The sequence below is a fragment of the Grampus griseus genome (assembly GCF_964374135.1).
Source record: "Grampus griseus genome assembly, chromosome: 12".
Classification (NCBI taxonomy): Eukaryota; Metazoa; Chordata; class Mammalia; order Artiodactyla; family Delphinidae; genus Grampus; species Grampus griseus.
Window position 1 is genome coordinate 8,603,154 of NC_139006.1, and position 25,114 is coordinate 8,628,267.

The window sequence follows — 25,114 nt, forward strand, 5'->3', positions numbered from 1 at the left end:
TTAGTTTCTGCTTTTGGGAGGTCTGAGGTCTTCTGCCAGCGTTCAGTAGGTGTTCTGTAGGAGTTGTTCCACGTGTAGATGTATTTCTGGTGTATCTGTGGGGAGGAAGGTGATCTCCGCGTCTTACTCTTCCGCCATCTTCAAGGTCCCCCCCAGGATCTTTATTTTTATCTGAGCATTTAGCTCAGTTAGGTGTCTAGTTCCAAAGTACATGTGAGTGTAAAATGTTATCAAGATATCAAAGATCAGAGACACATTTATGGTTTTATCTAACTTTATCGTCTTTTCAGAGTGTCTTTATATTTTGTTCCTTTGCACCTGAACATTTAGGCGATTGCTCTGTGATTTGTAATCTGAGGTAATGACTGGTCAGTCATTGTCATGTTCTCTGACATAACAGGCCCAGTGAACAGACCAGCCTGTTCCCTCCTCTTCCCACCTCTTATGTACAGGGCACATTATCCTCCTGGGCTTTGGAGGTGGCTGTGTGAGGGTAGAAACAGGGTCTTTCATTCCCATAGCCATCTGGAGAGAGTTGTCCCTTAGAGGTTTATGCAGCAGATGCCTCAGTCCATGGGCCAGAGAAAGAGATTGATTATTATTGGTTTCTCTTGTGCTCTTTACCTGTAGGCTTTAGAAACCATTGCTTCCACAATAGAGAAAACCCTATTTATTTAATAAGATTCAAGAAATCTTGGGGAAAGTGAATATAAAAAGAGACACTTTAGTGTCTTCACATCAACCTTAATGCTACTGAAAGTTGTTTCCAAAATACTACATATGTTATATATACTATACATGTTATGTTTTATACTGATCTAAAATGTTTTTTCTAAAAACAGATAAACCTGCATTATCCTTTATTAATCCGGAAGTGCCTGATGAAAGCAATTTTGATAAATTGATGAAAACATCAGATGGTTTTTCAACGAATGCAGAATCAGATGTTTCCTTGACAACCAAACCGGATGCTCCAAATACTGCAAAATATGAGGTGAGCCAGGAACTTAAGTCCACTCATCCCGTCACAAATATCTTGTCTTTGTAAGTTAACTTTTCAGTTTGTTCCCAGTAAACGGGCTTTCCTGAGACACAGAATTCATATTATAAACTAAAAAACTTAATGTGTGTGCTTATAGATCAAAGATCATGAAAATTAAACTTGAGTAGTTGAATTCTAACATAGGGTTGTGAGGCATTTATTCTGTGGTAAGCTTGCATTTGTCTCTGCAGAATTTTTTCTTTTCCACCTCAAAAGATGCAGCAAAGTGCTTTTTTCTTTGCAAAAAAAAAAAAAAAATTTGCAAAGATGCAAATTTTATGCATCTTCCTGTGTCACTATAAAAGTTACTACTTCTTGAGAATTTCCCATGTGCCAGGCACTGTGCAGAGCTTTTCAGACATAATTGCACACAACCCTGGGAAGGATGTGTCATTGTCTCCATTTAAGTGATGAGGAAAACAGAGGTATAGGAAGGAACTAGTGTTGGAGCTATATTTTACTGGTACAAAGTATTCCTTCCATGGATGTGTCGTTATTTATTATTGAGTCATTCCACTATTTACCAGACATTCGTTTCTAGTTTCTGCTATTGTAAATAATCCACAATAAACATTCCTATAGGTTTATATAGGTTTATATATATATATATATATATTTTTGGCTGTGTTGGGTCCGTTGCTGTGCATGGGCTTTCTCTAGTTGTGGCGAGCGGGGGCTACTCTTCATCGCGGCATGCAGGCTTCTCATTGCGGTAGCTTTTCTTGTTGCAGAGCATGGGCTCTAGGCACATGGGCTTCAGTAGTTGTGGCCCGCAAGCTCAGTAGTTGGGGCTCACGGCCCTGGAGTGTGCGGGCTTCAGTAGATGGGACACATGGGCTCAGTAGTTGTGGCTCTTGGGCTCTAGAGTGCAGGTTCAGCAGTTATAGCACACGGGCTTAGTTGCTCCGTGGCATGTGGGATCTTCCTGGACCATGGATCAAACCCGTGTCCCCTGCATTGGCAGGTGGATTCTTAACCATTGCACCACAAGGGAAGTCCCTAAATACATATATTTTTGTCTGATTAAACCTTAGGATATGTTCCTATAAACGGGTTAACTTGGTCAAAGTGAATGGGAATTTAAAATACCGATACCAGATTGCTCTCCAGAAAGATTGCAGGAATTTATACTCCCAGCTCTGGTGAAGGACAGGGCTTGTTTCCCCCTTGCTGGCACCTGTGTCAGCTTCCTACATACCCTTCCAGTGGAATAGAAATAAAATTGCCTAGAATAAAAAAGCCTGCAAATGCAGTAACATGCGTACACAGAAACACACATCCTTAAAAGGAAAAGAGTGGGGCAGCTAGTTAGAGGTAAGCTCCCTGCGGACAAGGACCACATCTGTTTTTTAATCACCCCTGTGTTCCCGATGCCTGCAGTGCTGCCTGTCACATAGTAGGTGTGCAGTAAGTGTTGAAGGAACACCTTAGTTGCACCTTGACAGCTGTTTGTTGTTCTGTTTGCAGTATGGGGTTCATTTGCAGACTTCACATTCATTTCTGAGATTTCCTTCTCCCCTTACATCATCTCTGTGCACCGATAATAACCCTGCAGGTAAGAGAGTGGGCACTTTTCTTCCTCTCTGCAAACAGAGTTTGTTCTTAGTTTATATTTATAGTAGTCATAATTAAACAGACTTCGTAACTAGAAACAGAGAGTCTTAGAGTTGAAAGAGGCCTCAAAGGTTGAATAGTTCAGTTTCCCACCCAGTGCCAGAATCTTTTCTACAACATGCAGTCACTGTTTGAGCACTTGCAATGATGGGGAGCTCACTACTTGTAACCAGCCCATTAAGTTGTTTAACTCTTTCAGTTGTTGGAAAGTTCTTTTTTTAAAAAAATATTTATTTATTTGGCTGCAGCAGGTCTTAGTTGCAGCATGCAGGATCTTTTAGTTGCAGCATGTGGGATCTAGTTCCCTGACGGGGGATCGAACCCGGGCCCCCCTGCATTGGGAGCATGAAGTCTTAACCACAGGACCACCAAGGAGGTCCCTGTTGGAAAGTTCTTTCCTCGCTGGAGCTAAAGTTTGTCAGTAGTTAACACTGATTAACTGTATGCTGGGTATTGTGTAAAGTGCTTGCATGTGTTTTTCCATGTGATCCTTACAATGATCCTCTAAGGGAGGGTTGTTTTCATTCTTTAGATGAGGAAACTGAGAAACATTCAGTTTCTTACTCAGGCGGTGGTGGAGCAGGGATACAACCCATGCAGCTGCCTCCCATGGGTCCTGCTTCTTCTTCAGGAGCATCATAGACTCCATGGAGTAACCCTCTTGGCAGTGGAAGGCAATAGGCCTGGCTCTCCAGTCCTTAGCCAGCCTCACACTATGCAGAAACCTGCTAAGCCGTGGATGACAGTATGTGACCTAATGAAGCAACACTTGCTACACGAAGGAAAATGTGTTCTATTGAATAGATGCTTAACCTTGCTCACACAAAGGAACAGTGTAAATTAAAACGAAACTGAGGGACTTCCCTGGTGGCGCAGTATTTAAGAATCTGCCTGCCAATGCAGGGAACATGGGTGTGAGCCCTGGTCCGGGAAGATCCCACATGCTGTGGAACAACTAAGCCCGTGCACCACAACTGCTGAGCCTGCGCTCTAGAGCCCATGAGCCACAACTACTGAGCCCGTGTGCCAAAACTACTGAGGCCCGCGTGCCTAGAGCCTGTGCTCTGCAACAAGAGAAGCCACCACAATGAGAAACCTGTGCACCTCACGAAGAGTAGCCCTTGCTCGCCGCAACTAGAGAAAGCCTGCAGGCAGCAACGAAGACCCAATGCAGCCAAAAAAATTAATGAGAAAAAAAAAAAAACAACGAAACTGAGATACTGTTTCCACCTAATAGATTGGCAAAGCGTAAAGAAATTTAAGTCTGTGGATAAGTAGGCACTTGTCTATATTGCTGGTGGGACTAAAAATTGGTAAGGCCTCTGTGAAGAGCACTTTGGTATTATGTATCAATATTGCACATGAATATGCCCTTTGACCTAGCTTTTCTACTTATAGGAGTTGGTCCTACAGAAACTCTGGCCCACATGCAAAACAATAGATTGCAGCATTATTATAGCAAAGCTGGAGACAGCTTCCATTAGTGGGGAACTGGTTGAATAAATTATGGCATGTCTATAATAGAATACTAATTCTCCCTAAAAAGAGTAGGAGGAAGCTCTTTATGTACTGAGATAGACTGAACTCCAAGATACATTGTTCAGTGAAAAAAACAAAGGGCAGAATATATATTGTGAGTTTGTTTCCAAAAGGGGAAAGAACTACTAAAAAAAAAAAAATTTATACACGCACACACACATACATATACATATATATACATACATATATATACACATGCGTTTATTTGCGTAGGATATTTCCAGAAAGATACACAAGAAACTTCATGCTGACTGTCTCTGGGGAAGGGAACTGGTGGTTGCTGGGGGACAAGGGTTGGGGGGAGACTTCTCTCAATATCTTTTTGTGCCTTTTGAATTTTGAATCATGTGAATGTATTATGTATTTGAAAAATATTTTTTTAAACCCTATATTAAGCATATTATGTCTGTGTCGTAACTTTGCAGTTTTACTTAGATTACAATTTTTTAGTTACTGTTGGACAGTTAAAATTTTTCTTGTTTTAAAAATTTTTTTCCCTTTCCCTTGGGAATGCTACGATTTCCAGCATTTCTGGTTAACCAAGCTGTTAAGTGCACCAGAAGGATAAATTTGGAACAGTGTACAGAAATTGAAACCCTGAGCCTGGCTTATTACAGCAGCCCTAAAATTTTGAGGGTAAGAATTATTTTGAAGTGAAACTTGATTCATTGGGTTTATTTTCCGTTCTTTGTACCCTTTTAAAATATAAGTAGAGCATCATTTCAATACATGATTGACACTCAGAATTTTTCTTCTCCAGTTCTTTGGTATACTGATACCAAAGATATTGAAATAATCACTTAAAATAATTTTTATTTTTATATAGTTAGCTCATATTTTGCTTCCTTTTTTTTTTGATTTCATTCATTTTGATGGTAACCAATAGTCTGTCTCCTGAATTAAAATGACCTTTATTAATAACCAAAACCTTTAGAATTATAAAAACATCTTAATGTCTGTCACGGGAATGATCATGTTAGCACCACAAAGTTATCTTTCTGGTTGGCAGATGAAATAAACACCCAGGAAAGGACAGGAAATATGTTTGCTGGAGAAGAAGAGGCCCCTGTGTGAAGAGGCCCCTTCTTCCTGGTTACGGTGACTGAAGCCTGAACTGAATAGATGAGAGGCCACTGGCCTGCTTGGTGGGTGATGTGAAGGGCTGCAAGGGGAGAAGACATTTTTCAGTGATTTAAAACTATATGATTATTTTGAAAGCCCCCTTCCCCTTCTGATTTCCGGAGTGTGGTGACGGGGGCGTCCATGGCACCTGTATTCATCTGGGCTTCAGTTTTCAGAATCAGGTTGAATCTTTCCTCTCCCTGCCCTTTCCCTCTCCCTCTCTCCTCAAAGTCAGCCATCTATGCCTGTGAATTCTTCCAATTCGTGTGACTTCTCACAGTTGTCCTGGAAGCATTCCCTCAGGCGTGCAGGCACAGTTCTTTTTCAGTTTAGCTCCCCCGCCCCACGTCCACTCATCCCCCTCCCCAAAGCTCCCATTAGCCTAATAGGGCATCTTGGGGTTAGAGAAGTGGGGTTGGCAGCGTGGGGACAGGAATGAAGGGAGGTGGAGCCCTTTAGGAAAAGAGTTCCAGCGGTGCTGGGGAGGCAGGAGCCTGGCCCCGAGAGGGCTCGGGCTACAGGCAGGAAGGCCACTTAGGAGACTGGACATTGCCTGGGCAGGCAGTGGTGTCCTTCCGATGAGGACAGGCGCAGCGCAAGTGACCAGGAGGATGGGAGCCATGTCTTCCCTACAGTGTTATGTCACTGATGACCATATGGAAAATACTGCACAATTACACTGAAGTGTGGAGGCTTCCTGAGACTAGCTCTGCTGGGCTGGTCTCCTGAGCTTCCATTCAGAAGGAAATGAATATAGAAGGGAAATGTAAAGTTATTATGACACAGATACAAAAAATATATAGGTGGCAAGTCTTGATTAAGGAAATTCTGTTTTCCTCTTTGAGAAGTCTTTAATAAGATGAATGTGCCCTTTAACCCACGGTCTGAAAAAGCAATAAAAATGCTTCTTTTTGTTGTACTTAACAAAATTTGTTGTTCTTTTTATCTAGGTGCCTGGTTCAGGAACAAAGGTAAGAGTACTTCTTAATGGAATTATTGTCTTACTTCGGAGCGTTTGAAATGAATACACTTATGGTCAGAAGGGTACCTTACTGCCAATAACAAAAACATTTGCCAAAAAGCAAGCAGAAATGAAATAGGGAAACTCCTTAGTAGACCATCCTTTTGCTATCACAAAAGGGTCAGATTTTCAAATTCCTTAGTTTTTGTAGTGCACACTTGTTCATGTTTAAATGACGTAGCTGTCTTGACTGACAATGGGTGTGATTGGCTTCTGTGATTTCAGGGCATCCCTTGATATCTTCTTGGCCTCTTGTCAAGAGAGCTGGCTAGCTCCCAGGATTCTGCCTGTCCAGTGTAGAAGATAGAAAGAAACCTTTTGCCCAGTGAATGTACACACCTGTGTAGGAGGTGTGCACTCTCAGTGTAGCTTCCAGTGTTGAGTTGCAGGTAGGTTCTATTCAAAGCCTTATGGCCCCAGCTCAGGGGCCCTATAGAACTGTGGTCAGGAGGCCACGGTCTCTTTGCAGATATGTCAGGGAGAAGTATGGTGGATCTACCTCTTACTCTTGGGGCTGCACCCTGTGCCTGCCTGTGAATACAGTCCCCAAGGAGGCCAAGGCAGTGGCCTTGTCGTAGTCTCCCAGAGCCTGTGGAATTGGTTGCCCTTGGTTCAAAAGTCAGCTTTGCTGTTGTTTTCTTGTGTGACATATGCCTCAGTCTCCCCAGTTGCAAGTGGATGGTAGGTCTCTGCTCCAGAGGCTTGATGTAAGGCTCGAGGGAGAATGCACATAATGTAAGACTTGGTGCTTGGTGCAGCAACTAGCACGCAGGAAGCACTGCAGACAGCAGTACCCACTGTGATTGATTTCATTACGTCTCTGGACACAAACATGTTTGAGGTAGGCATTTGGAAAGGAATGGTTGTGTGACTTTGGACTTCACAATACTGTGTGTGGGCCTGGATTTCCTCATCTGTGAAGGTGCTTTCAAACTTATTTCAGTTATAGTGCTTCTTCAAGTGAAAGAAGGGAGAGCCTTCCCTAGTGTGTAACATGGATTGAATCCAAAGCCCCTAGTTGGGGCTTCCCTGGTGGTGCAGTGGTTAAGAATCCGCCTGCCAATGCAGGGGACACGGGTTCGAGCCCTGGTCCGGGGAGATCTCACATGCCGTGGAGCAACTAAGCCTGTGCACCACAACTATTGAGCCTGCACTCTAGAGCCCGTGAGCCACAACTACTGAGCCTGCATGCTGCAACTACGGAAGCCCACGTGCCTAGAGCCCGTGCTCCACAACAAGAGAAGCCACTGCAGTGAGAAGCCCGTGCACCGCAACGAAGAGTAGCCCCCGCTCGCCGCAACTAGAGAAAGCCCACGCACAGCAACAAAGACCCAGTGCAGCCAAAAACAAATAAATAAAAAATAAATTGATTAATTTTTTTAAAAACCCAAAAAACAAAGCGCCTAGTTGGAGCAGGGGTGGGGTCCGAAGCCCTTTACCTGCCTGACCTCCCCATCTTTCTCCTTTCTTGGTCCCTGTGAGGAACCCTACAGCTCCCAGGGACCCAGTTTGAAAGTCATATAATAGACTAGCTCTCAAATACTTCCAGCCACTAAAAAGTGCCTTTATTATAGCATTCAAAGCTTGAACTGTCTGTGGGGACAACTGCCCTGTACGCCATATAGTGTTGGTACTAAGATGGTGCCTAGTAGGTACTGGGCACTCAGTGGGTTATGTGTTAATTGAATGAATGACTAAGGATTGATTCAATCAAGAAGGGAAGACCTATTGTGAGGGATAATAGGACGTTACTCAAAGGCACGTACTATGTGCCAGGCACTGTTCCAAGTGTATGTGTGTCTGCAGTCCTTTAGTTGTCCCAGTGGTTCTAGAAGGTAGGTCCTGTTGTTGGCACTCTGGCATGTGAGTCACAAAGAGATGACTTAGCTTGCCCAAGGCTACACAGCGGGGAAGAGGCAGAGCTGGGACAAGAAACCAAGCTGTCTGGCTCCAGAGACCTTATTCTTAACCGTGACATTGGACTAGCTCTACTGTGTGCCAAGCCCTGAGTTTGGAAGTTTCACACACGTTCTCTCTTTGCGTCCTATGGCCACACAGTCAGGAAGTGGCAGACTGCGACTTCCAACTCAGATCTGTGTGACACCAAAGCTTGTGCTCCGAAGGATATCAACTAATATCAGGGATGTGTTTAAATTCTTTTAAAATGCAGCTTCCAAGGTCTGTTAGAGGATGAGGAATATAAAAATCGGATCCAGTCTCCCCATTAATGGAAGCCCATTGTGATTGCTTGGAATTATTGTCAATATCTATTGAACCATCAGTGAAAGATTGTCATGGCCCTGTAGTTTCATTGTTAAGTATGCTTTACTTCTTTGCCAGTGGGTAGTTTGGGAATGGGATATGATTGAATAGGACATTCAGGAAACCAGAAGAGCCGTACCATTTTCATTCTTGTGTCTGGTCCAGTGGATGGTGATATACTAGTGCAGCTCTTGCCACTTACACTCATCCATCAGTCTTTACAAAGCCAACTGAACCCTTCCGTTTCTGCCAGCCACACCCACACACCATGGGAATGGCTCCATCAGAGGATATGGAACGGTGTGCACTTTCTTAGAACACAGTATCATTGCTGAATCAGGGCATGTTCAGATAAAGGAATCCAGGGTTATCTTTTGATGACTTGCTTAAGAGCTAATTAACCGGTAGCATGGGACTCCCTGCATAACTCTTTTTTTTTTTTTTTTTTTTTACGGTATGAGGGCCTCTCACTGTTGTGGCCTCTCCCGTTGCGGAGCACAGGCTCCGGACGCGCAGGCTCAGCGGCCATGGCTCACAGGCCCAGCCGCTCCATGGCATGTGGGAATCTTCCCGGACCGGGGCACGAACCCATGTCCCCTGCATCGGCAGGCGGACTCTCAACCACTGCGCCACCAGGGAAGCCCCCTGCGTAACTCTTAAACCCAGTGGTGCGACTTGTTATGCAGAGGATGTTGTGGTGACTGGTGTTGCCCTCCTGCGACTCCATCACATGACATCTAGTCTTTGCTTCTGAACCACGTCACGTTCTTATATTAGAGGTTTGACTTACAAGGATAGTTGCCGGTCTTCATGGTCATGGGAGCAGTATATAAGAACTCCTTGTTTATCTATAAAATTACAGCTTAAATACTTAATAATTTTGAATTATAAACAACGTAGTACATGGTTGAGGGCAAAGTTCAGAGCAATATGAACAACTAGATATAAATTAGATTCCTTCCTAAACAGTGGTTTCTAAGAGCAGGCATTTAGAGCAAACATCAGACTTGTCTCATGGTACAAAGAGGCCAAAATATCTAGAGGTTTGAGCCATTTAAAGGATTGCTTGGTGCTTTGTCACTCTGCTGGCAATGGCCATAAGTGAAAAATGTCCTTTAATAGCATTGGTCTAACCAGGGCTTCCTGATTTTGCTTTAAAAATTTGTTTGTCTCTGTTTTTCTTACCCATGATCCTACCACCCATTGTGTGCGTGTGTAAGGGTGTGTGTAGAAGTTGTGTGTAAACTGGGTCAAGCATATATTCAGAGAGGTTGTGGGGCTTTAGGAGGATGGACCCTGGGATTGTGTGAAGAATGTGCACGTGCGTGTATACAGTGAGTGTGTTTATCAGTAGGAGCTGTGGTTTGGAGGTGAGAGTGTATGTGTGCATTTGATGGTGTGATGGGAGTTTGTGTGTATGTGTGTGTGTGTGTATGTGTGTGTGTTTGGGATATAATTCACGTACTATAAAACTTACCATTTTAAAGTGTACAATTCAGTGGTTTTTGGTATATTCACAAGGTTATGCAATCATCACCAACATCTAATTCCAGAACATTCTCACCACCCCAAAAAGAAACCCTGTGCTCATTAGCAGTCACCCTTCATTCTACCCCAACCTTCTCCCCCAGCCCCTGGCAACCGCTAATCTACTTTCTGTCTCTATGGATTTGCCTATTCTGGACATTTCCTATAGATGGGATCATGTAGTACGTGGTCCTTTGTGTCTGGCTTCTTTCATTTGGCACAGTGTTTTCAGGATTCATCTATGTTGTAGCATGTGTTAGTGCTTCTTTCCTTTTTATAGATGATTCTTTTTATTTATGATATTCTTTTGTATGGATAGACCACATTTTATTTATCCATTCATCAGTTGATGAATGACAACTGGGTTATTTTCAGTTTTGGGCTATTAAGAATGCTGCTGTGAACATTTGTGTACAGGTTTTTGTGTGAATATGTTTCCAGAGGCAATCACTTAACATTTTGAGTATATCCTTCTCAGATATTTTCTTTGTGAATGTATTCATGTGTTTACATATAAATATCTGTGTTTTTGCAAGTGTGGAATTCTAGTATGCATATTGTTCTATAGCACGCTTTTCCCTTCTTGGCAGTGTATCTGTGGAGGTGTGTTTCAAGTTTTTCGTTATTTTAACCCATTCACCTCTGTTGTGGTGTGTCTTTAATAATCCAGGACTTTACTTTGCAGGTCCCTATCACTGTTCAGTCCATCATCATTCAATCTCTAAATAAAACACTAACCCGACTGGAAGACACTGACACTGATGTATTGAGGCCGCTGGTTCTTGTCGAGGCTGGGCATGATACAATCTGCACTAACATCATCCTTGAGGTAGGCGCCCAATTTGGCTTTGAAAGTTTGCTCTGTTTGTGGGCGACTCAAGCTGCGTGGTGCTGAGGGGTAACTGGACGCCCTCCAAAGGGGGCTCTGGCCATCCGATGGTATCACTTTTCTTGTCTTGGCCTCCTACTTCCCTTTATCCTATCTCATCAGAGGTCGCTTCTTTGTCTCTGAAATAATCGTGTAATTTTTCTCCACAAACCTAGTAACTTACAAGGATACGTCAAAATTTGTTGTTGCTGCTGTTGTGTTTGTTTGTTTGGTTTTTTTTAGATGTTGGGAGTAGGAGTTTATTAATTTATTTATTTTTGCTGTGTTGGGTCTTTGTTTCTGTGCAAGTGCTTTCTCTAGTTGTGGCAAGCGGGGGCCACTCTTCATCGCGGTGCGCGGGCCTCTCACTATTGCGGCCTCTCTTGTTGCGGAGCACAGGCTCCAGACGTGCAGGCTCAGTAGTTGTGGCTCATGGGCCTAGTTGCTCCACGGCATGTGGGATCCTCCCAGATCAGGGCTCGAACCCGTGTCCCCTGCATTGGTAGGCAGATTCTCAACCACTGTGCCACCAGGGAAGCCCCATGTTTTTTTTTTTAATATTTATTTATTTGGCTGCGCTGGGTCTTAGTTGCGGCACACAGGATCTTCATTGTGGCATGTGGGATCTTTTAGTTGTGGCATGCAGGATCTTTTAGTTGCAGCATGCGGGCTCCTTTAGTTGCGGCATGCAGGATGTAGTTCCCTGACCAGGGATCAAACCTGGGCCCCTGCATTGGGAGTGCAGAGTCTTAATCACTGAACCACCAGGGAAGTCCTGCTGCTGTTGTTTTAGCACATTTATCTGCACAGATAGGCTGATTACATTCTGCTCAGACCAGCTGATTTGGAACTTATGTAATTGGGCACAGAAAGGCTTAGATGCCCCTGTCTGTCAGCTGGGGCTGATGCTGAGATAACACTTCCCATGATCCGATTGGACAGGAGAGAAAAGCTTTAACACGTGGAGAAGTGGGAAAGGATTTGCCTCCTAGATACATGTTTTTTTATCTGAGTTATTAATACAGCTACAGAAATTTATTGGAAACAGGTGTATTTGAAGTATCATTTTGTTTTTTAGGTGAAGTATATCCTCACGTATACAAATGCAGGTGAGATAATAAAAGCTGATGTCTTTGTTCTTCTGGGAGCGGTTAGCAGTGCGATGGTTCCATTCCAACAAAAGTTTGAAATTTATTTTATTCAGGTAAGTTTGATCAGTTTTGTATAAGTATGTAATTGCCAAGTATAAAGAAATCATGACTTAGTGGGGAAAAAAAAATCAAATTAGAAGTATTACCACTTCTAACCATTTGTATGGAACAAAGGACTTGCATGTATCCTGTGGAGCTTGTAATGAAATCAAGCCAGAGTCCTTGTATCTTTTCCATTTGGGAATAAGATGCTCTTCCATGTGAGCTTGTTCTTTTACAGCATGATGTACTCCTACACTCAGCAGATATATTTATAGTTCTGAGTAGGGAGAGAGATTCTTTTATTGGTTGGTAATCCCACATTATGAAAACCATTTCATTTTCTCTCTGCCATTTCCTTATTAAAATGAGAATTACTGGGCTTCCCTGGTGGCGCAGTGGTTGAGAGTCCGCCTGCCGATGCAGGGGACACGGGTTCGTGCCCCGGTCCGGGAATATCCCACGTGCCGTGGAGCGGCTAGGCCCGTGAGCCATGGCCGCTGAGCCTGCGCGTCCGGAGCTTGTGCTCCGCAACGGGAGAGGCCACAACAGTGAGAGGCCCGCGTACCGCAAAAAAAAAAAAAAAAAAAAAAAAGAGAATTACTTGGGGCATTTCTGCATTGTCTTTCAGCAAAATACAAAGCCAGTTCCTCTCAGTGGAAACCCTGGTTATGTTGTGGGACTCCCGTTAGCTGCTGGATTTCAGCCTCAGAAGGGATATCCTTTTGGCACCATAGAGAAGCTTGATTTCCCTGTCCATGTGTGTGGGCTGCACTTCTTATTGCTGAGAGTCCTGAGGGCTGGACTCTCGCCAGAGCTTCCTGTGGGTGCCTCTGCCTGCACAGCAGGTAGGGCTGTGTGGAGCCTGACAGGGTGGAGCAGTACAGCGCAGGAGAGTGTCAGTGTCTTACAGTGAAAATCTTAAGACAGAAAGCTTGACAGACATTTAGAGGTATTTAATTTTATACTTAAACAGAGACTCTTAAACAAATTGAGTGATTTTGAAAATTTGGAGTTAATTTTGAAGGGCCTGTTTCTGAGAAGTTTTCTCCTGAGGATCTCCTAATCAAGGAAAACAGTTATAACTATTTTTTGCCTTCTTCTGGGAAATAACTGTCAAAATTCCCGAGACCTAGAGAAAGGGATATTTGGGTCTCTCCCATGTGACTCATATGACACCATCTCTTAAGAATCAGCTGCTTTAGTACTGGGCAACTCCCTTAACCTTCTGTGAATGTCTGGGATTATGCAGACCACGAACAGATACGGACAACTTACTCTTCTTCGTAGCACAGCTGAGCAAGACTGCTTAGCAATAGCGGGGATCCGGACCCCAGTATTATTTGGTTACAACATGCAATCTGGCTGTAAACTCAGGTAAGAGAGTAACTTGCTTCTGTTGGAGCCCATTTGTGTTGATCAGAAAACAAAGCATTCTTACCCTTTGCATTTTAATCAGAACTCTACATCAGCTGACAGGCTCATTAGCATTATTATTAGTGGGTAGTAGCAACAGTAACAGTAACTTACAATGTTGTAGTTTTGGTTTTCTAATTTTAATTCTCATAACCGTAAACCATTTGTCATGATTCAAAGGAAAGTGTTACAACCCTTGCGCTTATCAAATATGGCAGAGTAAAAATCTCAAGGCTTCGTATGTTTTGTTTCTAAGGTGGCATAGCTCTTGAGTTCATAGCAAAAATATGTTCTCTGAAAGTCCTTCCTTTATTTCTGAATTTTAATGTACTCAGCACAACAAACCCAATGAGAGGCAGCCTGAATGTGATCTGTTTTTAATTTATCTTTTTATTATCAAACATAATGTAAAATGTCAAACAGCTCTTCATGGCTTGTTCTAAAGACAGCAGTTCTTACCTTCATTTCCCCCATCCCAGAGACAATCACTTGCAACTCTTACAGCTGATTTTTTGGAAATTTACCCCCAAATATTTAAATAACCCACACGTAATGCTACTTCTTGATTTTTTTGGTTTTATGACTTATTTATTTTTAATTTTAATTTTTTTATTCAAGTATAGTTGATTTATAATTTCAGGTGTACAGCAAAGTGATTCAGTTATATTCTTTTCAGATTCAGATTCTTTTCCGTTATAGGTTATTACAGCAATTGAACATAGTTCCCTTTGCTATACAATAGGCCCTTGTTGCTTATCTATTTTATTATGACTTTTTTTATTTATTGAGCTCCCACTGTGGAGGATGAAGATTTGGCTCTTTCTCCTTTGATCCCCTACCCCACCACCCGCTCACTTCCCATCCTTATGTCTCCCCAGGGTATCTACATCATTATTTTGGTTAGACCAATATTCACCATTTACATCATTCTGATTGCTTTAGACTAGCATTTCTCAAAGAGGGTTCCATGGGATACATTTCCATAACATGTCAGTAGGGGTAAGTCTGTGGTCCAGTATGTTTGGGAAACACCAAATTAAAGTTAAAAACATGATTCCTTACTAAGTAAGCACTTCTCAGAGTCTTCAGTACACCAGTGTACTTCAGGGGGGACATGGGTATGCAATAGTTCCCAAATTTTTGGCCATGGAACCCTTCTTGTACAGAGCCTCTCCATGGAATACAGTTTGGGAAACATTGTTTTGGATTCATCTCCCTGGCCAACCAAGATTTCACAAAGTGAGAGACACTTTCACTTCAAAAAATCCCCTTTTAGAGAGTGAGAAAAGAAACTAGAGAGAATATGCGTGTTGTTGAGGGCTGTAAAAACTGCAGGTACGATATTCTATAATCAGAGATGTTATGGGTACTAACACTGTATTAAAGTGATGCATTTCGCAGTTGTAACATAAAGGCTAATACCTTGTCTCTCATTTTTTAGTACTTTTTTGTGTACCAGAGAAATGTCAAAATAAAATATGACCCTGACACTTATTTAAAAAAAAACACAAAAAACTGCAGGTCTGAACAATCACCTCATTCGGTTGACCTTGTTTCCTTTCCCAAAAGACTGACCAAAGCTATCGCGTGTAGGCTGGTAGCGCAGAAGGTGGAGAGCCTGCTGAAGGGCCAGGGCTTCCCAGATTATGTGGCCCCTTTTGGAAATTCCCAGGCCCAGGATGTGCTGGACTGGGTACCCGTCCACTTCATCACCCAGACGTCCCACATGAAGGTAAAGGGGGAGAAGTTGAAGGCCACATGCTAGTGGTCTCTCCAACGTGCACCTGCCCCTCACTGTGGGGAGGTAGAGGCAGTGGGGGAGCTGGCGGTGGGGGGCTCTGGGTAGGAGCTTGGGCTTTGTCGTTAGATGAGCCTGGATCTTGAACACTGATTTTGCCCCTAGTTAGCATTGTCGCCTTTGGCCAGTGGTTTTACAGGTTTGAGCCTCTGTTTCCTCATCTGATAGCTATATTACTGACCTCATGGACTTGTTGAGAGTTAAATGAGGTAACATTCATGGTGCCTAGTGGTCACTCCATAAATGGAAACCACTACCAGTCACCATCCTATTCCTTGTTGGTGTTATGTAAGGCCTTCTCTAGGCATCGTGATATGATAGGTAAATGTCAGAACTGTTTCAACAAGACTTCCGTCTGCACAGCTGTCCCATCCGTTGTTCCCTGGTCTATAAAAGCAGTCCACATGTCAGAGCTTTCAATTCTAAAGTTCCCAGAAGAGTTTAATGGAAGTTGACGTCCTCCAAATAGGTTCTGGATCACGTGCGGTTCTTCTGCCCACCTTTTTCTTTTGTCTCAGCAGTCAGAATGTGGGCCAGCCCCCGTCACCGCAGGCGTGCTCCCCATCTTATCCTTTAATTGCCCGGCTTTTTCTTGTCACAGTTTCTTCAGGCCTCTCATTACCTGCTTAGCACATTTATAGCGTGGGGATAATGGGGGTGAGGACTAGCTCCGATCCTGCCCTCCCCACCGAGTCCCCAGCAGGGACCCGTGGTTACTCAGTCCCTGCTGTTCACCTAAGTCTTGGCTCAGCTCTGCTGCCTCAGTGAACCAGGCAAATTGCTTCTAGTTTCTCAGAGATGGTTAAGACATCCAGTTATTACTTATCCCTCAGAAGGGAAGACATAGGTTGAGGGGAGAGGGGCAGCAGTGCAGACACTAGCACTGCTGGGGTCTGTGCTGGTCAGGGAGCTCAGAGGGCCTGGAACGGGTTTTGTACCAGCCTTCTAGGCATAGCCAGCACGAGAGCATCTGCTAAGCTCAGTTGATACCAGCTGCGTGTTGCATCTTTTCCTAATAACAGGATATTCTCAAGGATTTTTCAGCTTGCAAATTTCTTAAAAGGCAGTTTTAAGCCAAGGAATTCCACCTGTGCCTTTTTGGCAGGCACCAAATTTAGCAGGCCTGCTAGCTTTTCATGCCCTAAAGAGATGTATTTTTTTAAACTTTTTATTGTGGAAAAATTTCACACACAAAAGTAGAATACTCCAGTGGAACTCCATCTCCCCGTTGGGCAGCTTCAACATTATTACATTTGCCAATTGATGAGACTGTAAAGGCAGGAAAGAGGTCTGGAAGGCCCCCTTGCCCATTTTCCCCTTGGGGCTGAGCAAACAGGGGTCCTGGGCAGAGGCCTCAGGCCCAGGTCCCAGTGTCTAGCCTGAACTCGGGCAGCTTCATTGTGGCACCAGTGCTCTCGGTGCAGAGGGAGAGTTAACATCTGTGACAGCTTAAGATGCCGCCTGTATACCCCCATGTAGCATCTTAATTGCCAACTGATGAAATCAGGTAAGTGACAAGGAAGCACTTAAATTTCCTCTAAGTGCATTTTAACATGATATGCAGTCAGGTTTAATTTCTGTCTGTTAATAATACCGTTCTCCCTCTCCCCCCTCCCCCCGTGCCAACTTCGCTCCTGAAGTATCTCTGAGGTAGATGTAAACAGGCAGGTGCAGTTAGAGCTGTTAAGGCCCTGGAGGTTCCACAGTTGGGTGTTGGGGTTACCACAGCTGCCAGGTAATGCTGGCCTCTTTAGAGATGGGAAGGGATGGAAAAATTATGCTTTAGGTGTTAAAATATTTTTGGAGCATTGAGTACTTTAAAATATGTGCTTTTTCTAAGCTGTTTTTATCTGAACTTCTAGAGTCTATTCATCCTCTTGTTCAGAACATTTTGTAATATGTGAAACATTTTGTAATTAAAACTCTGAACTGCAGATTAAGTTTGACTTGAGGTTGTTTAATACTCAAATTGATTAATGGCATTTTGTTTGGCAGGATTCTTGCCAGCTCCCAGTGGCGTTGGCTATAGAAGTGAAGTGGACTAAATACGGATCCTTATTGAACCCACAGGCTAAAATCGTCAATGTAACTGCAAATCTGATTTCATCCTCGTTTCCTGAGGTAGGCCTAATTTTAAAGGTATAGGTTAAGACACGAGTCCAGACAAAACTGTGATAGGTGAAATTTATTTTGTAAAAAAGATAATTAAAATTTAAACAATCTGGATTCTTAAAACAATTTAGCAGTCATTATCTTTTATTTGGAGAAAAAACTCCCCTGAACACAGGGGTTTTATTCACATTAACATTCTTGTTTAGACTTGATCTTTTAAAACTCTTGTCTTGAGTTGTGAATGACATCGATGTGTTAGGACAACCTGAGTGAAAATTGTATCTCTCCTCTGAGTTAATGGCTGATTAGCCCTCCACGTACCTACCAGATTCATGAACCAACAGTGGTTGGGTGAGGAAGGAAATGAAAGCTGTCCCATCTTTGTTATCCTGGTGAATACACTGGAGGGTAGGGCTTGCATCACTCTGATTTTTTTTTATTACAGACCAACTCAGGAAATAAAAGGACAATTCTTATTTCCACTGCGGTTACTTTTGTGGATGTGTCTGCACCTGCAGAGGCAGGCTTCAGAGCTCGCCCAACCATCAATGCTAGGCTGCCCTTTAATTTCTTCTTCCCATTTGTTTGACGTAAGTCATTAAATAGGGAAACTACACCACACCTACCTAATCAAGCGCGTGTGGGGCCCAGGGCTCCTTGGAGACATCCCACTTTATTATACGTATAACCCTTGAGGTTGCCCCCAGACCGACACACTTCCCCTCTCCACTCACTTCCCTCCTCTCTTTTCTCCCTTTGGGAATTTCATTCTACTTGCTTTGACTTTAGAAGGGGTCTGGCTTGGCCATTTCCAGTACTCTCAGTACATAGGTCATATGCGGGAGCCAAGTTGCACCTTTGGGAAGAACGTAAAGAGAACAGACCTTGAAGTAGTGCAGGCGTTGAGGGTTTATCCAGTTTATTCATCCCCTGCTTTAATGTGAGTTATTTTTTAAAATATTATTTTTAGTGCTCGCTTCGGCAGCACATATACTAAAATATTATTTTTAGTTCAGGCTTTTCAGGTCCCGTTAAAATGAGTACAAAAATAGCAAGTGGTATAAAATCATGCAAGTAGAGTACAAGGCCTCACGAGGGGATCTTCCCCCAAATGTCACGTTAATTACAGTGGAGTCTTGGGTCTAATTGCTACTTCTGTACCAGGCACTGAAGCTAGCTTGCTCTCCAGCTAGTGGGCCGGTATAGGATGCCACAGAGTGATTCCAAGCAGTTGAACCTAGAAAGAATACAGTAGGAGGGCCTGCGGGAAGGAGAGAGTTTATTTTATACATTAATTGTACAGTAATTGAGAAAAATGTTGTCAGGGTGCAGAACTGGGTGGAGCCAGCTAAAAGTTGGAGGACGCAGAGGAGGGGCTGGGTACTTGAGAACAAGCCCCTTGGGGGACATTGTGATTAGCTCTTTAGAACAGCTTGGAAATAGAAAATATTTTTCTAGAATGTGCTGATAGCTAAGGTAGCTCTCTTTTTTCTCTTTTGTCTTTCAGAGTGGTCATATGAAAGGATGCACTGGTTCCTTAATATACGTGTGAATTGTGAAAACTGTACATTTGATGAGATTAAGTTTTATATACAGCTAGTAATTGTCCAGCTTGTTGTTCATTTTCAAGCAAGAGTCAAGTGTTCAGCATGAGAAAAATATAGTTTATGATACATTTGTTAAACAGTGTGGGGTGGGAATGGGATGGGACATTCTCAGTCACACCAAGGAAGAAATAGAGCCTCTGAAAGACTGTGTCCCCCAGAATCCGAGCTGGCAGCAGTGAGACAAAGCCATCAAAGCAAACCTCTCCCCAACGTGGCCCCAGGAGGGGCGGCTGTCTTCCTCGTCACAAGCCCGTGAGGCAGGTCTTCCCTTTGGGGTGGGTGGAGCAGGTATGCCTCTAGTTCACCTCACCAAGAAGTCCATGCTGTCTCAATAGCTTGTTAAGTCTTTCAATTTCTTGTTCCTGTTATTACAAAAAGCAGACAAATAACTGAATTTACCTTCTGAGCCTCACCAGGGATGTGGCAGTCACACAGTGAGCCGCAGACACGCACAGGGAAGCAGAGCTGAATGAAAGCCATACTCCTCATGCAATCAGTCAGCCGGGGCCCAGCAGCGACGGCAGTGAGGAGAGAGACCTGGCAAAGCTGCAGGGAAGGAGGCAACGCCTAAACTGAATCCAAAAGGACAAGGAAGGCCTGACCGAGGGAAGTGGGCTCCAGGCTAAGGGCACTGAGTGAGCAGAGGCCTGGCCTGGAGAAGCTCAGTGCTGGAGGGAGGGAACGATCTGTGTTCACAGAGGGCGTTTTCCCAGACACCTTCTTACCTTCTCAGAGCAGCTGAATTCAAGGTGTTGGATCTTGGTGGCCAGTTGTATATTTATCTGTTTTAACCTTAGTAGCTGCCGTTCAGAACGTGTCTTAACCGAGATAATTATCCCTGAAAAATAATTGCGAGGGTCTCCATGATACTGGTCTCTAATTTAGCCCCTTGGGAAAAAAACTGTATTCCTTACAAATGTATAACTGGGAAGAATGGTGACAAGTAAAACAGTCATCATGGCTTAAAGGCATCAGAACTAGGAGGGTCAGAGTTTTCATTTCTGAGCTACTCAGTACCCAGCTGTGAAATACTTCTTTGGCTTTTCTGGTGTGAGAAATCCTTAAAAATAATCACTGACCAGATGAAGGTTAAGCTCCTTAGTAGGGGGCAGTTCACAACAGTCTTGCTACTTAGCAGCAGTTGTTCAAAAGGCACTAAGTGCAAGCCTGGAAACGCTCAAGCTTGGGGTTGGGACTGTCACTTTGCCAACTTTCTGCCTCCAGAGCTGTGGCCAGTTGTCAGACAATGACCTGCATCTTGGCTTGGGGGCTGGGGGGGGGGGCTCCCAAATGCCCACACCACACTGCAGACACGGCCTCAAAGACTGGGCTGCAGTAGGGCTGCTCTGCCCCTTTCCAAGTGTGAGTGACAGAGTCTGGACCTTCCCCCACACGTGTGGCGCCCACAAGGCCTGGGAGTAGCCGCCTCTGGTCCACAGTGTTCCTGGTTGTCTCACTGAATCCGGTTTAGCCTTGTGTTGCTTCAGTCACGCTACTAAATTTGATAGCAGTGTAATAACGGGCAATAGCCAGTCATATGCCTCGCTGCCATTTAGACAAAGAAAATGAACAAATCTCACAACAGTGTGATGTAAGAGTACTGGGTAGTAACTGCTTCATGAGTCATTTATAATCAGTCATGGTCTATCTACCTCACATAACCTTTGCAGAGAGTATTTTTCTGTTAGATTAGATGAAAAAATCGACATAAGCATCTAAAATATTATCTGAAAAGCCTCCATTATTTCCTTTGACAGAACCCAAATAAAGGTTCTTAATAGGCTTTACTTTAATCACTAGGTCTGAACTGGCCGCCCCCAAAGCCCACATGCCCGACAGAGCCGCTCTCACAGCCCTTTCCCCGGCCAGGTGGCACCACAGCAGGCGGCCACAGCAGGGGATGGGCCTGCTTCCAACAGGCTGCACTGTCGCTCAGTCAGTCTCCTGACAGCGACCCACAGCCCGTCGTGTTGGGCACTAGTCTAGGGATTCCCAACCCTGCTGGACACCCAGTCACCTGGGAGTGCTTCACAGACGGACACCTCCCTCTGGGCTCCACACCAGACTCTCCCCTTAAAGTGTCGAGGGTGATTCTGATGCGGCAAGTCTGAGGACAGGCATTTGATCAACTCTGACTAGTTCGCTGATGGCTGAACCGCTAACCAGTCACTAGGTCCACATAAAACCACAGCACAAATGGCTTCTCTGACATGGAGGCTCCCTGCACCAACAGAGAGTGTGTGAGGAAGAGGATCTGTACCTGAAATACGGTAAAGCAGTATTTCCCCAAGTGTGTCCTCCAGAGCCAGAGTCTACAGCATGCTCATAGGTGTTATTTCCTCCCAAAGTGTTGAACTGGTCAACTTGGAAAACAATTACAGTTCTCAGAGCCTTCATCATGCTAACTCGTGTTGTGACTTTCTCAAAGGGGGCAGAGTCTAGTGTACAGCATTTCTCAGCTTCCTTGCTCCCCTTCCGAAGGTGCCCCTCCCAAGGTGGGATGGGGTTTGGTAGAACACTCTCCAGGAAACACCAAATGAAAAACAAAGGTGCTTTGGGAACCAAGCTGGCAGGGATTGATCAGGGATTAGTCTAACCCTTGCCATAACCATCTTTCAGTAATCATAGAAATGAGAGTCTGAAGGAGAAAGGCACTTCCTCTCAGAGAACACGTCCTGGTGTCAGTTTGTAGCCACAAAGGTGACGGTGGGACACCAAAGCAGACCATGTTTCTCTTGGTTGCCAAGAGGAGGAGGACCAGGGCCTCTGCGCCCCTTCCAGGCTCCACCCACTGTCCCATCCCCCGCCCCCCCCCCCCCAGCCCAGGAGCGCAGGGGACATACCGTTGATGATCCGGGCCACCCGCCATAGGCGGAGCAGAATCAGCAGCCCTAGAGCCTCAAACTCATGCTCCCGGAAAAGGAGGACAACGTCGAGGATGAAGGAAACCACCACGACGATGGCGTCCAGGATTTCAAACTTGTGGTGAAAGAACTCCAAGCGGAAGACAAATATTTTAAAGAAAATCTCCATCATAAAAAAGGTCAAGATGGCAATGCTCATGTAGTGGAACACCTGAAGGGGACAAGGAGATACAGAGTAGACTCAGGCTGTCATGGGCTGGGGCAGGTCACACGGACGAGCTGGCCTTGAATGCCCCTGCCCAGTCACCGAGAGAATCCATTCATTTGACCAATCGCAAATTCCTGCCAGCACCAGGCGCTGTTCTCGGGCCGGACTGTGGCTGAGAACAGCACACACGTTGCTCTCTGAAGGGCAATGGGGCAATGGCAGTTGAAAACATCCGCCATGCCCTTTGGCCCTGCAAAGCTCACGCGTGCACAAAGACAGTAAGGATATTTACTGCAACATCATTTGCAGAACAAAAGATTTTCTACATTGTTTGGAGAACAACAGAAACGTCCACTAGACTAGGGCACTTGTTAAATGCATTATGGTATCTCCACATGGAGCATTACACAATTGTTCAAAAGACCAAGGCTGATCCGTATGTATCGACTAGAAATGATGGTAAGGTGGTAAGTGAAGAGAGTTCCCAGATCTTGATTTATAAATACTAGCCTTCACTAAAGTAACCTTTTCCATTCTGGGGCAGGGAAAGTACGAATGAGCTGGGACATCATCCAGGGCCAGAAAACAAGGAAACGCTCAAAGGCTATGGAGTCATGTCAAGAGGACAGAGCAGTCAGCTCGAAGAGGCTCACAGTGACCAAATTTGGGACAGTTTGGATATTTAGTATTTAGGGGCGAAGTGCCGTGATGTCTAACTTACTTTTGAATGGTCAGACAAAAATAGATGGGTGTGGGGTGTGTTTGTGGATACATATATATATATAAAGAAAGCAAATACAGCAAAATGTATATTTGCCACTTTTCATAATAAAAAGTAAAGAAAAAGGCACAAGACAGTGAGTATAGGAGGTATATTACTGATTCTATTAAACAACAGGGAGAGGAAAGATAATCATCTATGGGAGGACTTGGGTTGGCACAGAAGAAAACGTTAACGGCTGCCATGGTGAAAGGGGCCACGAGTAGGAAGGAGGTTTAATATTTTCTGCCTGCTCTTTTACCATTTGAAAAGACATTTTTGCATTGTCCACTGAATTTTTTTCAAAGGGTGTGGGGAGATGCTTTTAAGCCCCTGGCCTTCTCCCCAGTTACTGGTGATGGGCCGCACAATGCATTTTCAGTGTGTCCACTGCCCTTTGGGTGAATGTCTGGGACGGGCTCAGGCAGGAACTGTGAATCAGGGAATAAATGGTGGGCACATCCCCCCCAAATGGCTCCAGCACAGGGACCACATCAGAATGTTGACAGGAGGAAAAACAGCTCATCTTCCTCTGGGGGATGGGAAGGAATCATGCTCCTGGTTTGATAATCAGTGACAAACTCCAGCTCAGTGGTCTAGGATAGCTCAAGGTTCAAGCCATCAAGTGACTTGAGGAGGTTTCCTGCTTGTAGTAAATTCGTATCTATAATTGGGAAAGGAAGACATTTTCTCTGCTCTTTGACTGAAAGCACCCAATCAAACTACCCTCAAATAGGCCTGGTTACTCCAAGGCAGGTGCTGCCCCACCCTGCCCACCCACAGAGTGAACCACATTAAAGGGCTGCGGACACACTACCCTGGCGGCATAGTTATTCTTGTCAGGCTGGATGATCTTTAGGTCCAGAACGAGCTCGGCGAGCACCAGGAGGGCATCCAGAACGACCAGGCAGATGATGATAACCTGTGGACCAAGGGAAGAAGCAAGAAACCATGAGACCTAAATGGGGACCCTCCTTTCATCTTTAAGGGCTGGAAACATCTGAGTGAAACCACTGGGGAAAGACGCCAAGGATGGTAGGCCACTGCCCACAGCCCGAGCGCCCTGCAGGGAGCCTGCTGGGGGCCAGCTCCTCTGGACAGGAGCCCCTCCTTCCAGCCCTGGGCAGTGCCTGTCCTCCTAAAGCCTCCGTGTGGCCCAGTGACTGACCCTCGGTCACCATTGGTCTTTCTCTTACTCATAAATTCACTGCTTCTCAGCATCTCTCCAACCAAACTGCTAATTCCTAGATGGCAAAATATACTAAAGTTTCTAGAAGCATTTATTTTTCTAGTTCTGGGGATTGCTCTTGCCAGGGTACGCCCAGAACAGATGCTCAATAAGCAATTTAAAATTTAAAACATCCAGCCTCAGAGATATGGCCTCCTCCAGGCAGCTGGGTTAGAGTGACGTCCACTGTGCCCATGAAACAGCTTCTGGCTGGAGCCGTGAGGTACCCACCCCAACTCCCACGTGCTCGCTGGGAGTGAAGGGGGAGGGAGTCCTGCGTCTCCTGGAGAACAGAGAAGAGCTGCTGTAGGAAAGACAATCCGGTGGGTTTTGTGACCTGCTGGAGGGGGGAGGAAGGTGGGAACCAGGGTGAAGTGAGTGGGTGGTCTTATCAATGGCAGTGGGGGTAGTCATGGTGACGGAGGTGGTGATGATGGTGAGGACATTAAAGGTGGGGTGGAGGTGACGGCATTTGGGGAGACCCTGGGGATGACATGGTGGTGGTGGAAATGGCAGCAACGGGAGGAACCCCAAAGGACACTGCGTGACCCTTCTCTTCCCTTGGAAATACTGGACCATCACTTACTTCCCCCAGGGCCTTGCCTCTTACACTCCCAGGTAGATAGATTTTGATCTCTGAAAATTAATCCGCCATTATCTTGGCAGTTTCTACAGTTTCAGGGTGAAATTAAACAAGTTCAGGCCTATAAAGAGTGGACTCTTAAACCTTTTGACCATTTCAACTTGTAGTAATTATTTCAGTAATTAAGTATTTGATGACATGGTTTATTGTGAAAATTGTATGGCAAAGTGCTTTGTAATGAAGTTTTCAGACAAATCCAAATTCAGGAGCTTAGTAAAGGTTCAAGGGACTTCCTTGGTGGCTCAGTGGTTAAGAATCTGCCTGCCAATGCAGGGGACGTGGGTTCGATCCCT

General features: G+C 44.6%; 2 protein-coding genes across 14 annotated transcripts in view; one reads left to right on the forward strand and one right to left on the reverse strand.

Moving 5' to 3' along the window:
- Positions 1–19,149, forward strand: part of TCTN1 (tectonic family member 1) — a 29,050-nt gene extending 9,901 nt beyond the window's left edge. For 2 of the 5 annotated variants that reach the window (XM_082668076.1, XM_082668079.1), the window contains 10 exons: positions 843–994; positions 2,510–2,597; positions 4,722–4,831; positions 6,268–6,288; positions 10,813–10,956; positions 12,074–12,199; positions 13,438–13,562; positions 15,171–15,333; positions 17,395–17,520; positions 17,957–18,106. In XM_082668076.1, coding sequence (XP_082524202.1) covers positions 843–994; positions 2,510–2,597; positions 4,722–4,831; positions 6,268–6,288; positions 10,813–10,956; positions 12,074–12,199; positions 13,438–13,562; positions 15,171–15,333; positions 17,395–17,520; positions 17,957–18,100 — 1,199 coding nt within the window. In that variant the 3' untranslated portion in view covers positions 18,101–18,106. Of the gene's footprint in view, positions 1–842; positions 995–2,509; positions 2,598–4,721; positions 4,832–6,267; positions 6,289–10,812; positions 10,957–12,073; positions 12,200–12,816; positions 12,946–13,437; positions 13,563–15,170; positions 15,334–17,394; positions 17,521–17,956; positions 18,107–19,018 lie in introns of those variants that run through there. The other 3 variants (XM_082668077.1, XM_082668075.1, XM_082668078.1) reach the window with 3 other exon arrangements.
- Positions 19,150–19,343: 194 nt separating this feature from the next.
- Positions 19,344–25,114, reverse strand: part of HVCN1 (hydrogen voltage gated channel 1) — a 29,160-nt gene continuing 23,389 nt past the window's right edge. For all 9 annotated transcript variants that reach the window (XM_082667315.1, XM_082667320.1, XM_082667314.1 and 6 more), the window contains 4 exons: positions 23,768–23,872; positions 21,962–22,193; positions 19,844–19,956; positions 19,344–19,480 (listed from right to left, as the gene is read on the reverse strand). In XM_082667315.1, the coding sequence (XP_082523441.1) occupies positions 19,415–19,480; positions 19,844–19,956; positions 21,962–22,193; positions 23,768–23,872 (516 nt within the window). In that variant the 3' untranslated portion in view covers positions 19,344–19,414. The remainder of the gene's footprint in view (positions 19,481–19,843; positions 19,957–21,961; positions 22,194–23,767; positions 23,873–25,114) is intronic.